The 16,147-nt window shown below is 36.3% G+C and overlaps 1 protein-coding gene across 2 annotated transcripts; it reads left to right on the top strand.

Moving 5' to 3' along the window:
- Nucleotides 1-2,157: 2,157 nt before the first annotated feature.
- On the top strand, nucleotides 2,158-14,917 carry GNPNAT1 (glucosamine-phosphate N-acetyltransferase 1). 2 transcript variants are annotated; one of them, XM_032405126.1, is made up of 6 exons: nucleotides 2,158-2,319; nucleotides 7,667-7,834; nucleotides 9,271-9,333; nucleotides 10,825-10,952; nucleotides 12,117-12,178; nucleotides 13,698-14,917. In XM_032405126.1, exons 2-6 carry the CDS (start codon nucleotides 7,681-7,683, stop codon nucleotides 13,843-13,845), a joined length of 555 nt encoding a protein of 184 aa, XP_032261017.1. In that variant the 5' UTR covers nucleotides 2,158-2,319; nucleotides 7,667-7,680; the 3' UTR covers nucleotides 13,846-14,917. The 2 variants fall into 2 exon arrangements, with proteins under 2 accessions (XP_032261017.1, XP_032261016.1); XM_032405125.1 differs by having other exon boundaries at nucleotides 2,158-2,374.
- The last annotated feature ends 1,230 nt before the right edge of the window (nucleotides 14,918-16,147 follow it).

Here is a 16,147-nt window from a genome sequence, read left to right as displayed (position 1 = left end):
TACATACTCCCACATGTTCATAGCAGCATTACTAACAATAGGTAAGACATAGAAACAACTTAAGTGTCCACTGTTAGATGAGTGAATAAAGAAGTTTGTGTATATACACACATACACACACACACACACACACACACACACACACACACACAGTGGAATATTATTCAGCCATTAAAAAGGAAATCCTGTCATTTACAACTTGGATGGAGTTTTAATACATTACAGTAAGTGAAATAAGTCAGAGAAAGACAAATACTCTATGATCTCACTTCTATGTTGAATCTAAAAAAAACCCAACAAACAAATTCATAGATATAGACAGCAAATTAGTGGTTGCGGAGTTGGGGGGTAGGGAGCAAAATCCGTGAAGGGGTCAAAAGGCACAAATTTCTAGTTATAAGTTAAATTAGTCCTGGGGATGTAATGTAGGCATGGCTTGAGTACAGGTAACAATACTGTATTTTATACTTGAAAGTTGCGAAGAGAGTAAATGTTAAAAGTTCTCATCACAAGGAAAAACAAATTTGTAACTACGTGTGGTGAGGGATGTTAACTAAACTTATTGAAATAATCGTTTTGCAATAAATAAGTATATCAAATCATTATGTTATACCTCTAAAACTAATACAATGTTATATGTGATTTATATCTCAATAAAAAAAACAAAATAAAATAAAAATGACTAGAAAACACATCAATGATTCCATTAAAGTAGACGTTGAGATTGTCACCTGGCCACCTTGGGTTCCTCACTGCATGTAAACCAGCAGGCAAAGAAAGAGGGCACTGCACTGGCTAGAGTGACTATTAAGGAGAAGTTTTGTTCCTTTGGTACAAAAGGGAAAGGGAGGAATACGTCGGAAATGCAGGAGATCTTTTGGGGTACCTTTTAGAACTGTGTTCTATGATAAATTTTATAATTGATTGCTTCACTTTTTGTTAAATTATAAAATTTACAGGATTCTGTTGCTCAGAAGAAACTCATTGAAAACATAGGGCCAGACTGTGATAAGGAAACAAAGCTATATGTTTCTTAGTATTTGTGGTGTTTATTTCTTTTTATGTCTTATACAAACCTTCCTACGCAAAAGGGTAAAAGGAAGGATGGACACAGAAATGTGGATGCCATCAGCCCCACTTTTGTTTGAAGGTGTGAGAATGCATGAACCAGTAAAAGTGTTAACTGGAATTTAAATCTCACAAATAAGCAGAAAATATAATTCCTGGCAGACTATATACGGTGTTCACTGAACAGTATTAAGAATAAAATACTTTGCAATTTCAAATTTCAGTGAGTTGAAATTTATGGCATAAGGCAAGGAATGGGAGCTACGAGCTCTGTGACTTTGGTAAATTACTTAACGTCTCTGAACCTCGGTTACCTAATCTGTAAAATGAGGACATGTCTTTTGGAAATGGGAGCTCAGAGAAAAGTCATTTTTTCTTGTCCTAACCCAGGGTTTCTCCACCTCAGCATTTCAGACCAGGTTGAAACGTTGTTGGGGGGCCCTGTCCTGTGTATTTCAAGATGTTTAACAGTGCACCTGGTCTCTCCCCACCTCTACCCTCTGTCAATCTGGAGAGACGCCGGTGACACCTCTCCCACAGACATGAGGCTGAAAAAGCTCCAGACATTGCCAGCTGTCCCCTGGGAGGCAAACCCGCCACAGCTGAGAACCAGTGCCTCAACCCTGGTTTTGGATGGTTCATCCAAAAAGGATGTGAAATGAGTGTAGTGGCCCCGCTTCATGGAGGTGACTCAGAAAACTGAGGATGAGGAGCTTCCAGCTGCCAGTGAGTCGCCGAAGTCCTAATTAAATGGACTATTAAAAGAGGGCCACAAGGGGCAACCGAAGAGGGTAAGAGGCCGAACGTCCGGCTTCCGAAAATGAAAGAGGCCCACACTATCAGCACTTACACTGCTTCGCTGACTCCTAAGCTGAGTTATTTCCAGAGAAGCGGAGAGCCGGAGGCCGCGGGTAGCGCCGCAGGTAGCCAGCCGGGGTGCAGCCCCGCGCCGCCGGAAGGCGGAGTCCCCGCGGGGGCGGTCCTCGCCGCGCCCCACGTGCGAGAGCCCGCCGCAGGCCCCGCCCCGGCCCGCCCCCCGGCCCGCCCCTCGCCCTCCGCCCCCGGAGCGCCTCCGCCCGCCTGCGCGCGGCCCTGCGTAAGCGGCCCGGGGTGGGGCGGAGGCGTTGGCGCTGCCACGTCGTGGTCGCGGCTCGCGTAGCGGCGGCCGCGACGGGAACCGTGGCTCGGGAGGTAGCGGAGGAGGTGGGGCTGGCGCTGAAGCCGGATCCGGATCTGGTGCTGTGTACCGGGGTGGGTGAGAGTCCGACGGGCCTGGAGAGGAGCGCCGACCGCGAGGCCTCCACGGGTGAGGGAGGCTGGGGGCCGGGGAGCGAGAGCGGGGCGCGCCGGGTGTCCTGGGGGCCGTCGCGGGCCTGCCTGCACATTTATCAAACAGGTGTGACTGTGACTGCTGCCCCCGGGCGAGGCGAGCTAGGCCCGGGTGGGAGGTGTCTGTTCCGGGAGCCGCGCATTTAGCTTAGCCAGGTCGGTGCACGTGTGGTTGTAGAGCGCGGTTCCGAGCAAGTTGAGCGGACACGCGCCTGGAGCAGAGAGAGGTTAGGGATGGGGCCAGTGGTCCAGCCGTACAGGGCTGCGGGAGCAGGGACTGGGGTCGAAACTAACTCTTCGCTCAGCAGGCTTTAGCGTGGAGGATCGAGACAGTTGCTCAGTCTCTGCTGCCACTGGTTTTGAACAGGCACAAATGCCCCGACCCCTCTTTTACCTGTTCCTTTCCGAGGTGCACCCCACGGCGGTCGGGAGCCGCATGAGGACATGCTCCTGCTCCGAAGATCACATCCTGCACTGACTAATTGGGGCTTTCACTGCAGGAAGGAGGGACATCCTTTGTCTCTTTTCCCGGGGCTTGTACCCCTAGACACTATGATTTCCCTTATAGGAGGAGCTGATGTTTATGTAAGCCGAACTCTTAAAATTTCGTACAAAATTGAAATGGGCGATTATGGAATTAGTTTTGTTAGGTTATACACTCCTGAACAAATCTTAGAATGGATCTCAGGAAATCATTTAGATCAGTTCTATTTAGGCAGAATTCGCTGACATTTTTTAGAATTAGAGCTACCTGTCTGGTGTGATGATGTAGATTGGTGTCTATTGAGTATGGTATTTTAGAGCTCAAGATGGGAAAGCAAGATAGGATCCTAGTCCCAATTCACTCATTTGCTGTGTTACCTTGGGGCTCCATATGCTCCAGTTTCCTAATCGGTAGTCTGGGAATAATGCCAGATTATAGGGATCAAATAAACGATCAGAAAATACTTTTTAAAATTCTCAAGTATAATTGCCTAGTTTATTAAATATGGCCAGGCCTGTTAAATCCTCGAATAAAGTGTTCTTTAGATTAAAAATTTTGTCAAATTATTATTCAAATTGTCATGAAATGTATGTAGACAAACCCTAAAGTCTCAAACAGCAAACTTTCCCCCGTTCATCATGTACTGAAGTAATGTAGTGATGGCCCGGTGGCTCTGAACTTTAGTCTTGGCCTTGGATTATGCTTTTTAAAATTTTCATTCCCAGTGTCTGTTATTACTTGTTGCTCTCAGTCGCTTGCTTCTGCAGCACCTCCTCCCTATTTGTATTTTAGTGTGCTGTGGAAGCTGGGAAACCAAATTGTTGAAATTGTGTCCAAAGAATAGTCAACCGAATGAAAACCTGATCATCCTAGTAAAAATGAGTTTGGTGTATGGTTTTTGTGATATCACTTGTGGCAATGTGGCAATCTTTCTTCTTTTGGATTTTCTGAAATGTGACCTTCAAGTAAGTCTTATACCATTTGTTATTCATTCACTAGGCACTCATTGGGCTGTAAGGCATGTATGGGCCTTGTAAATGCGTGCTAACTTGGCAGTTAAATTGGAAAAGTTCTGGAGAAATATTTAGGGAGGGTTAGGGTTTATTTTTTATTTTTTTTTAAGATTTTATTTATTTATTTGACAGAGCAGAAGCAGGGGGAACTGAAGAGGGAGAAGCAGACTCCCAACTGTGCAGGGCTCCTTGCAGGGCTTGATCCTAGGACCCTGGGATCACGACCTGAGCCAGGTGACCCTAGAGTTTACTTTTTAAAATCAATCACCCCAGTGATAATGATACTTAGCCTCAAACAACTGCAATTCTATTTACTGAAATTTCCTGGTTTTGCAATACCGTGGGTGCCTTAAGATGCTAAAATATTATTTCTTTTGTAAACCAAATTTATTTCACTCCTTTCTAAAATCTTTTGAAATTGGTATCAAATCACATCCTATTTTAACTTTCTCAGCATATTGGGCACCAGCAGAATTTTACTTAATGGGGATGGAGTAAGATAAAGGCAAGTAACTTTAGGTATGGCTTTGTTTTGTAAAATAGGTCATAAAAACATTTTAATCTAATTGCCTGGTTAATGGATTCTTATTTCTATTCAGAATGCTTTGTTTTTTGTATTTTGACATATCTGATACTCTTATTTTCCAAATACAGTTTATAAGTGTTGCTTTTGACTAAATTTTTAACTTGTATAATTAAGTAGGGAATTCATCTTCACTAGTGCATCTTCAGTACTAAGAGTATAGAATCTGTAGTCATGCAGGAATGGCTGCATAATCTGTGGTAACCCGCGCAAAACACAAATGGAGGGCTCTTTGTTGAAAAATTAAGAATCTCAAAACAGTGGCAGCAGAAAGTAGAACCAAGTGGGGGGCCTTGGGCACTGCACAGGTCCAGTGCCCTTGAAGCTGGCTCTGTTGCCTGGTTTTGAATCCTAACTCTGTTCCTTATTGGCTCTGTTATCTTGAGCGAATTACTGTGCCTGCTTCCTGGTCTGTAAAATGGGGATAATAATGATAGACCTTTCATTGTATTTTTATGAGTTAACAAATACAAAGCACTCCATAAATTTTAGCCAATATTTTTTTGATCATTCATGGAATAGGACCATCTGATTAAAGAAAAGCATAGGAAAATAGTAGTATTTACTGTTTAAAATTCATTAGTTAAAGGCTTCGTAATCCTAATTCTCTTGTGTACCTCCTCTCCCCTTTCTCTCTTGGAAATTATTAACTGTATTTTGTGTTCTCTAGGCTATATTCTATTGTAAACTTGGGCATCTTCATAGGAAAAAGTAATCTAGTTAACTTTAAATTGTTCTAATGTTCATCTAAATTCCCTTTTGAGCTTTCTTTAAATTTCATGGTTACAACTGTATGTTAAATAAAATGATCATCACACTGTTTAGTGTGTTGCCCTGACGAACTAAATTTTTAACTCTCTGGCTTCTGTATTTAATATATACGTTTTACTTTGTTAATAAATATTTAGCCTGTTTATTTGCATACCCAAAAAACAGTATTGTTACAATGATGTTACTCATCTCATCTTTGAGATGAGCGTAAACCCAAAAGCCTCAGGGATCCAATTATCAGGGACAAACAGTAAAATGCATGCATTAAAGTTAACCTATAAAAAAATCTGTTTCAAGTGGACTGTAAGCTTGTTAAATTTGATATGATTGTTAATCATCACAATTTATTTCCTTATTAGTCTTAGAACCAGGGATAGTGTTTATGGCATAACATATTTGAGTGCTTCTTGAGGGGAAAAAAAAAGCCCTTTGGTATTCTACATAATAAACTATGATTATTTTTTTATTCTTTCTTTCCTATCCAAGAAAGTTTCAGTTTAACATAAACATATAACCTGTCATCCTTTTTGCAGCCCCTGTACCCAGCACAGTGCCTGACTCATGAATTAATTTAATGATGAAAAATATTTAAAAAAATTTATAAACATGAATTTTTAATTAGTTGCTAACTAATTAAATTGAGCTCAATAATCCCATTGAGCACTTGCAGTGTGCCAGGCACTGTTAAGTGCTGTATATAATAATTCATTTCATCCTTCTAATAATTTCATCTCCATTTTACAAATGAGGAAACAGATTGTCAGAGTTGACATTAGCCATAATCACATTTGACATTTGAACACCAGCTTTGACTCCAGAGCTCATGCTCTCTTCTGTCTTAGGTTTACCGGCTCCACTAATTTTGTGATCTTGGGCAGGTTACTTACCATGTGTTGCCTGCATTTCCTCATCTGTTAAAATGGAGCTAATAATCTATCCTATCCTGTGAGATTGTTGAAGTAAATGAATTAGTATTGTGTAAGGTTCTTTGAACAATGCCTGATCCATCATAAGTGCTGAACAAATTTTAACTTCTGTTACTACATCATGCTACCTTCCCAAAGCCTCTACTACAGTGCAGCATTACCTATAGGGTTGTGTCCTATAGGGTTGTGTCGGGTTCCACAGGCAGGAGTTGAATGGACCTTTAAGGAAAAGTTAAGGATTGCCCTTAAGCATAGTGTGATTTAGGAAATAGGGAACATAATGGGGGTGGGATTATAGGGAAAACCGTTGTCATTAAATGGACTTTATTTTTTCCTATTTGTTTCCTTGTTTTATGGTAATGTTTCCTTGTTTTATGGTAATGTTATGGCTATATATCTTTAAATTCTTTGTTTCAAAGAAGCGCTAGAAGCAAGTATCAAATAGAATAGTTTCCTTAACTGGGTAAAGAGATAGAAATGGAAGTTAGGGGGGGTTGCTTTACAGTCCCGTAACAGTTGTTAGGAAGACCCTGTTCTAGCAACTCTGTTCCACAGACATGCCGCTGCTCCCATTTTTATGCTTTATTCTATCCTTATATTTGTTATTTAGTCTGTTTTATTAGACTACACCTAGTAATCTGCCCATTTCTGAATGTTCAAAAAAGAGGACAATACCATAAATGACCCTTTTATAATAGCATGAAAAACACTGGCTATTCTTAAGCTGCCTAAATGCAGCTGAGAAACTTACATTATAGATTTTTAGAAAATCTGGTGTGAAAATAAAATCCAACAGGTACCTTTAATACGAATCTGTCATAGCTAAGACCAGATATTAGAATGAATGTGGAGAGTAAGTAATCTAAGCCAGTTCATCAATTATCTTCTGTTCATGGTTCACATAAACAAGTAACATACCCAGTAAGTCTTAGTGGTAAGACCAACAAATAATTTTGGAGCCCAGTAATAAAATCCAGTAATGAAAAAAAAAGTAAAAGCTCATGTTAAGTCAGCTATTCACAGTGCTATGCTAGCACCAACCCATAGGAAAAATGTTTTAAGATTTTATTCATTTATTTATTTTAGAGCACGCACGTCAGCGTGGGGAGGGTCAGAGAGAGAGAATCTCCAGCAAATTCCGCCCGGCACAGAGCCCAACGCTAGCTCGATCTCACGACCCTTGAGATCATGACCCAAGGAGAAACCAAGAGTTGGTTGCTCAACCACTGAGCCACCCAGGTGCCCCAAGAAAAATGTTTTAAAATACTTGCTAGAAAATATGGTTTTTAGTTTAAAACTTACAAAGTCAGTCACTTGTTTACTGTCTAATGTTCACCGTGAGTTTTCTATTTATCTGTGGTTGTGGCATTTATGTTAGATTCAGGATAGAATGAGTTATCTTGCATATGTGTTAATTTTTATTAAGTAATAGAATTTCTCACTGATCCTAATTCCGTATTAAAATGCCTTACCATTTAAAATTGTGTTTTAGATCTTACTGCAAAGATGAAACCTGATGAAACTCCTATGTTTGACCCAAGTCTACTCAAAGAAGTGGACTGGAGCCAGAATACAGCTACCTTTTCTCCAGCCATTTCCCCAACACATCCTGGAGAAGGTTTGGTTTTGAGGCCCCTTTGTACTGCTGACTTAAATAGAGGTAGGGACTCAGTTTACAAATCCTGGTTAGAATTACACAGTTGGTCCTTGACAACATGGGGGTTAGGGGCACTGACCCCTGTGCGTTTGAAAATCTGTGTATAAACTTTGATTTGCCAAACACTTAATAGCTTACTGTTGACTGGAAGCCTTGCCAATAACAGAAATAGTTGATTAACACGTTATATGTGTTATATACTGTACTCTTAAAGTAAGCTAGAGAAAAGAGAATGTTACTAAAATCATAAGGAAGAGAACATTTATTAACAGTACTGTGTTTATTGAAAAAAAAAAAGTGGACCCATATAGTTCAATCCTGTGTTATTCAAGGGTCAACTGTAATTGGCATTCTATTTTCTCCAGAAACATAATGGTGCTGATAATTAAAAAATGTTTGACTTTTGAATTATTTTTTGTACTTAATTTTTTTTTAAAGATTTTATTTTGAAGTAAGCTCTACACCCAATGTGGAGCTCGAACTCATGACCCCGAGATCAAGTTGCACGCTTCACCAACTGAGCTAGCCAGGTGCCCCTTTTGTACTTAATTTTTAAAGTGACTGAGACAATTCTAATATATATATATCATGGCTAAGACCAGGTATTACTGTGAAATATTTCAAATGACTTAAAGTACAACAGTACTCCTTCCTAATTAAGAATCCAAAAAGACTTTTCATAAAGGTAAAATTATCATCTATAATGGCACGTAAGGAAAAATCTTCTCTAAGAAGCTGGATGGGGAATGAGGGTAGAGATAATATGCCTTGGATAAGTTGCAAAGGTTTTGTTTACATATATTTCTTTTTTTAATGTCTAAATTCTCCAAATGATTTCTTTAAATTTAATACAAAATCAACTTTTTCATTTTTGTAATAAAAAAAGCAACTTTTTCATTTTCTTTTTGATAGGAAATCTAAAGAAACTAATTTTGGCCAAACTAATTATTCAGCGTGTAGAAATTAAGATTCTCAAAGTTCTAAAATGTTCACATTAACATTTATGAAATTAATCAGGAATCTTTAAAAATTAGTCTCAACAATATTATATGTATTTTATTTTAAAAATATTACCGTATTTGGTCATAATAATCATCTTGCACTAAAGCATGTATTTGGGAAAATTTGGCATTCCCTGCATCAAACTGAATGCAAATTACATACCTGCTGGTTTTATAAATCTTGAATCATTAAGGGTCTGCACTATTCCAAAAATCTCATGTAGGCAAAAACATTGGTAGAACCTGTTGTTTTATGTAGTGATTATGGAAAGAACAGGTTTCAGTTTAATCTTTTTAAATAATAAAATTAATTTTAAAATGATTACAGAAAGTTTTGAAAACACAAGTGTCCATAACCCCACCAGCTTCACACATTGCTTTTTCGATTGATCTTTTATTTGGTCTTCTCATGATTTGAAATCTGTTTTTCAAAACTAGGTTTTTTTAAGGTACTAGGTCAACTGACAGAGACTGGAGTTGTCAACCCTGAACAATTTATGAGTAAGTACTACAGCCTCTTTTCCTGAATGAAAAATAAAGGGAAACAAGATTTTTCATTTGGAGCTATGTTCAGTGTCTACTTGTGTTTTTTGTTCAAATAGTTAGAAATTATTCATACAACAATTAGCTATTATTTAAATGTTTAATGTGGCTAACCTGTTCTAGAATCCAAGTGTAGTAATTATCATGTTTTACAAAATACCTGACTTCTGGATAATTACTGTAGCTAGGTGGCAGCTCTAGTTTGTTTTATATTGTAGTATTTTTCATGTGGTTAGGTTATTCATGGAAATTTCATCACCAAATAAAAAAGGGTAAGAAATTATGTTCTAAATTTAATTTGTTTATATTGAATTTTAAGATCAACTGGTATCTTCGAATTTATAATTCAGCCCCCCCTTTTTTATATATATGAGAGAATGGAAATCCAGAGAGGTCAAATGACTTAAGATCACAAGTAGTTATTGGTAAGGAAAAGACTAGAACCTTCCTGATTCCATCCAGTGCTCTAACACTATCCTCCTGTTTTCTATAATTTCTTCATTTCCTTCACTAGGTAATTTTGTTTTGTACTCTATCTGACCCTCCCCCAAGATGAAGATCACCATTTTCTGATTCTCATTGTTTTCCTTCATTGAATTTATTTCTTCTTTCCCCTCCAGAACCCTATCTAGAACAAGACTATGGAAATAAACAATATGTGAGAATATTAGGCTCAGTTTTTATTCCTGAATTCCTCTTTGCATGCATATCAGATTAGATGAGAAACCCATTATTTTGGCAATTTAAGTACTAAAAATCAATTTGAGAGGAAAGTATTCCATCTTTGCTCCTATTCTATCTATGTGACTTTGGGATGATTACTTAGAAATGGGGACATTTTTCACCTACTTCACAAGGTGCTTTCAAAACAAGCAAAACTGAGGACTCTGTTTCTTAAAAAGCAAGTCATGGAGTCATTAAACACTTCAGGTCACAAGGGGAAAACTGAAAACTACTTTGTCAAAATATTTTGAAGCCCGAAGACTAAAAATTACAGAATGGAGCCATGTAAACATTCTTATAAAATTTGCAGTTTTGTTCTATTCAAATATCAAGTGTAAATGTTAATTTGACTTTAAGTAATGAAGATACTAAAATTCATTAGTCACAGAAGTGGCAACATCTACAATTTATTTGTATTATAAGTGCTGTATTATAAGTGCTGTTCACCTGTAATAGCTGTTAATAGTTGTACTTTGCTAGCAGACTTTTAAAATGTGTAGACCATATTTCCATTGATAATGATTGGTGATGTTTTAATCACTTGGTCATTAATATTAATATTTTATATTTAATGATATTAATATTTAATGATATTAATATTTTCTTAAATCACCATGATGAAAGAACTTTAAATATTCAATAATGAAATAAGCTAATCCTAGTATTTTTATGGCACCTACTAAAGTTTAATGTCTACCACATAATACTCTTCCAATTAATACACAGAATCTTTTGAGCACATGAAGAAATCTGGAGACTATTATGTTACAGTTGTGGAAGATGTGACTTTAGGACAAATTGTTGCCACGGCAACTCTGATAATAGAACATAAATTCATCCATTCCTGTGCTAAGGTATGTGTTCACATTAATGCTTATGAATAAAACAGGTGTTTTCTAGCAAAACTGACTTTGAGTTTCCATTAGACAAATCTATTTTCTCACTGCATTTCATTGTAAAATGAGAGCTGTACTGCCCTGAATAAAGCTCTCAGAAATCACTTAGTAACATTTTCCCATTGTGTTCTGGAAATTAGGAGGAAGAAAATGTATTAATAATCTGAATTGTTTGCTAAAAATTTTTCTGTAAGGTGTCAGATTTGGTATAGTCCTAGAGAAACCAAGTCAGCATCATAAAATTTGGCAGTAATGATTAGAATACCTGATGCTATTTTTTAAACAATACTTTGTATATAGATTAACACAAATTCTCATCAGTTTCCAAGGAGTTAAAGGGTTCAGAATATAATTGTCCTTGAACAACATGGGAGTTAAGGACAGACCCCCCCCCCCCACTTCCTGCAGTCAAAAATCTGCATGTAACTTGACTCCCGAAACTACTAATAGCCTACTGTTTACTGAAAGTGTTACCAACAACATAAACAGTTGATTAACACATATTTTGTATGTTATATATATTGTATATGGTATTTTTATAATAAAGCTAGAGAAAATGTTATAAAACATAAGGAAAATACACTTACAGTATGGTATTTATCAAAAAAATCTCATAAAGTGGACCTGTGCAGTTCAAACCCATGTTGTTCGAGGGTCAACTGTATTCTCTAATTGTGACATTTCTAATGCTCGTTCACTACTCGTGACTCACATGAGAACATAGGTAATCCAGTGAAAATAAGGTAGGAACAGTTGGAATGTATTCTGTGAAGTATGAATTTTGGTGGTGTTTACTAGAAATTAATAAATTGTATTTGGATGTTTGAAATTGCTATTAAGCAAGGAGTAAGATGGTATAGTATGAACATGCCAAGATTACATTTTGGTGATGTGGATTCTGAAATCTGCTTTAAAACAGTGGGGTGCGAAGATTTAGGATATAGACAAAACAGGATCAGGTCATAAATTGATTCATTGTATTATTTCCTCCATAATAAAAAAGGCTTGCATTTTGGTTTTTGAAGTTCGTTTACAAAACATTTATCTGAATTATGTCACTTGTTGATTTAGCTAAAAACAAAACTACATGCCTAGTCCTTTAAACATTGTAAATATTTTCAGAGAGGAAGAGTAGAAGATGTTGTTGTTAGTGATGAATGCAGAGGGAAGCAGCTTGGCAAACTGTAAGTAGGCAGAAACAAAGTATCCCTGGTTAGATACTTTCCCTGTTTCTCGTAATAGTTTCTTGCTATTTGTTAAAAGATGTTTTCCTGTTTGAAGTTCTTTTTGGGTGTCACTAGTTAGGCTGACTCTGTAGCTTCAACTAAATTTAATGAAGAAACAAAGTATTTTTATATGTTTTATCATATAAAGGTTTAGAAATTGGAAGTATACTGTTTTATAGACTATAACATTTTTATTAACTTTTACTTTTAGTAACGGTATTCTCCTACTAGTAGGAAACAAACTTTGGCTAAGTGATCAACCCATCTCCCAGTCATATTTAAAAACAAAGGAAATGTTCTGTCTTTTAAGTTTTTGAAACCTATACTAAAATAGGTTTTCCTGTATAATCCTCTATGCATTTATCTAAATCTTTTAAAATAAATTCAAGCTTCATAGGTTTATTGCCTATTTTATAAGCTAGAACTAGCTTCTTAATACCATCTCTTCTGAGTTTTAAGGAATTCACTCAAATATTAAGTACCTGCTCTGTGCAAGATATTATTCAAGGTATTTGGGATACATCAGTGAACAAAACAGACCAGCTTCTAGTATTCTGGTCCACTTAATTTTGTCATCTTTTATAATTTAATAACTTCAGCCAAGATGTTCTGTCTTCAAAATGATACAACTTTTCAGTCTATGCAAACATGAGAAAACCCTCTGGGCACATTTTTGTAGATCTTTTCTGTTTTTTTTCCTCCCTAAGGCAGTTAGAATCAGTTTTGTTTTTTTTTTTAAGATTTTATTTGAGAGAGAGCGAGCAGGGGGAGGGGCAGAGGGAGGAGGAGACTCCCCGCTGAGCAGGGAACCCAAAGGGGGACTCCATCCTAGGACCCTGAGATCATGACCTGTGCTGAAGGCAGACGCTTACCACACTGAGCCACCCAAGTGCCCCTAGAATCACATTCTTATACTGGGTTTGGATTCTTTAAGGATTTGAAAAATGTATCCTTTTTTGCTTTGTTTCTATTTCATATTAATTAGAGCAATCCAGAGTTAATCTGATATATGCTTTCAGAAATATTAGCTTTAAAATGATAAAGAACAAAGCCATTACTTACTCATTTCATGTGGGAATGCTGACTGTTCCTAAGTAGTTTGAATAGATTTAGGGAAAAAATTTAAAATTTTGGCCATGTTTTTTAAAAGATTGACAATCTCTAGTGTTAACATTAATATTAAACCTATTTTTAAAGAGGGTTTAGGGTGAATTTAGTATTGTCCTATTTATTAATGCACTAGTGATTACTAGATAAAGTATATTTGAAACAGTAAAATGCTTTGGGTGAATTAAATGCTTTTCCACTCAAAATTTGAATATTTAAATGAATACAGTGAGAAAAGTCATGTTCTAAACCTGTTTCTAATATAAATTTGATGTTGTTATTTATGTAATTTTTATTCATTCATATTAAGTTACTCAAATGCATTTTTATTAACAAATGCTCTATGCTCCCCCCCGCCTTTGAATTTCAGGTTATTATCAACCCTTACTTTACTAAGCAAGAAACTGAACTGTTATAAGATTACCCTTGAATGTCTACCACAAAATGTCGGTTTCTATAAAAAGTTCGGATATACAGTATCTGAAGAAAACTACATGTGTCGGAGGTTTCTAAAGTAAAAATATTTTAAGAAAGACATTTGTCAAAAGAGCTAATGCAACAAGGCGATACTCTTCGAGAGTTAAAATACTTTGTTGCTGCAACCCAGTGACCTCCATAAGTACTGGATTGAAAAAAAACATTGGAATACAATAAATATAATGACATTTAGAAGATTACTTTGGGCTGGTGGGACATGCTGTGAGTTTAGATTACAAATGAGTATTATAAAGGGGATGATTTTTAACCAAAGGAATATATTTTTAACTTGAATCTTTTCTTGCATTGTATTTTTCTAAAGTTTGCTTCATTTCTTTGTAGTTAGAGTATAGGTAGTAAGGAGTTCTGTGTCTGCTATCTGTACTGCTTGTTAAAAAAAAAAAAAAAGCATACCATGAATAAGGCTGTTATCACATTCATAAAATGAGTATTTTGTTTCAAAGAAACACCAAAAACCACTTAGGAGTGTATCATTTTTCCACATATCATGTGAAATTGGGTAAGATGTAACTAAATGTAGTCCAGTCCAACATCTGTTGATCCTAATTCTATATTGGTAAACAACCTGGTCAGCCTTTTAAAGTAGAAATGAAAATTATAAAATGTAACGAGATTCAAAGTAAAGCAATCTAAGTGCACATCTAAAAGTTTATATAATTCTTACGCAGATAAGGTACCACCTGTCTTATATGTGAAATATAATTACTCATTTGTTTAAAATACCTAAGAGCAAATATAAGGTACTTTTTAACAGTGAATTAACAAATCTTGGTACATTACGTATTTCTAACCTGATTTCTCATCATCGATGTCTGAAGCCTTTCTTCTGAGTAACATTTTTATGAGAAATAAATGACAAAACTGAGTGGAATATTTAAATATGTATCATACTGCATTTGTTACATCCTTAAAATGCTGATGGAAGCTTTTCTATTTACTGTGATTGTCATGGTACTATTATTCTGGTCACTATCTTGTTTTGATTTTATTTATTTTAATTATTTTTTCAAGTTGAAGGATTCAATATTTTATTAATTGTTCTGATCTTTTGCATTCCATGTTACATTAAACCTGTTCATACGATGAAGTCTTTTGTTAGAATTCTAATGTCTTTGTTTTTCTTGAGTTCTCAATTGAACTATTAGGTCACATCCTGGTTCATAAGATTTCAGTTTTGTGTACGCTTTGTAAAATTAACTGGGAAGATAAAGACCAACCACTTTTTATCCCTCTGATTCACACCTACCTCAACTGGATTTAGGATTTCTCTCCTTGCAGTAAGCTACAGTTGGCTTTCTAAAACAACAAAAAACCTTCACCAGTAGAGGGTGCACTCCTTACCTGCTAACAACCTATGCATATGAAGTGATCTGTCTCTAGTGAAAGCAACAAACATGCTTTTTGCCTTTTCAGCCAGTTTTGCCATTTCAGGAGTCCTACAACCGTAGCATGACAGTAGCTTTATTAGGTACATTCTAGTAATTAAAACCCATGTTAAAAAAGCGTAACAGAAGGCAAAATTAAATGCTTTATCTTTCTCATTTCTGAACAATTTGAAGTAAAACTGTCCACAAGGTTAGTATTTAAATAAATCCCTTTAGTGTCCTTAAGGTCTTCTCTTAAATCCTTCCTACAGGAAATAGAGTTATAAAGTACAGTAATAAAAATTGTGTCATTGAGCATGTTTAAAATTTTCTAAGCCATACTGAGTAAACTTCAGTACAGAAAAAGCTGCATAAAACATTTCATAATATATAAACTATATATTCACATTTTAAAGCATTTGCTTTTGAAAAGGTAGAATGAAGTGACAGCTATGATTTTTATCATGCCTCACATATTTTGTTTATTTGTATTTCCCTGACTCTAAGATGCACTTATTTTTACACTAACATTTTAGAAATCAGGATGCATTTTATGATCAGTGGCTTGCCACAGTTTATTCAACAATATTTTCCCTTTTAGTGATATGTAAAGTAACAGTGTGGTGATAGCATCTTGGATTTGATGAAAAATAGTATGTAGGCAGGCTGACAGGGAAGATGGTACTGTCAAAGCAAGAAGTTTTTTTTTTTAAACGGGCTAGAAGCTGTTCTGTGGATGACCTATATACCCTTTCCTTCACACACGAATTCCCTCACTTCCAACTCCAAATATGTTCAACTAATCCTCAGCAATATTCTTGAGCTAAAATTCAGGCCTCGCCTGGATTACTGATCATAGTATTTTTGTGTGTGTGACCACAAAGTTTTGGAAGATACTCTTAAGTGCTTCTCAACGTCCAATGTTCATTCATCCTGGGTTACTTTTATCTAAAAGACA

The sequence above is a fragment of the Phoca vitulina genome, unplaced genomic scaffold (assembly GCF_004348235.1).
Source record: "Phoca vitulina isolate PV1807 unplaced genomic scaffold, GSC_HSeal_1.0 scaffold7, whole genome shotgun sequence".
In the NCBI taxonomy this organism is placed as follows: domain Eukaryota; kingdom Metazoa; phylum Chordata; class Mammalia; order Carnivora; family Phocidae; genus Phoca; species Phoca vitulina.
Note: the sequence above shows the minus strand (reverse complement) of the source record. Positions and strands in the feature narration are given on the sequence as shown.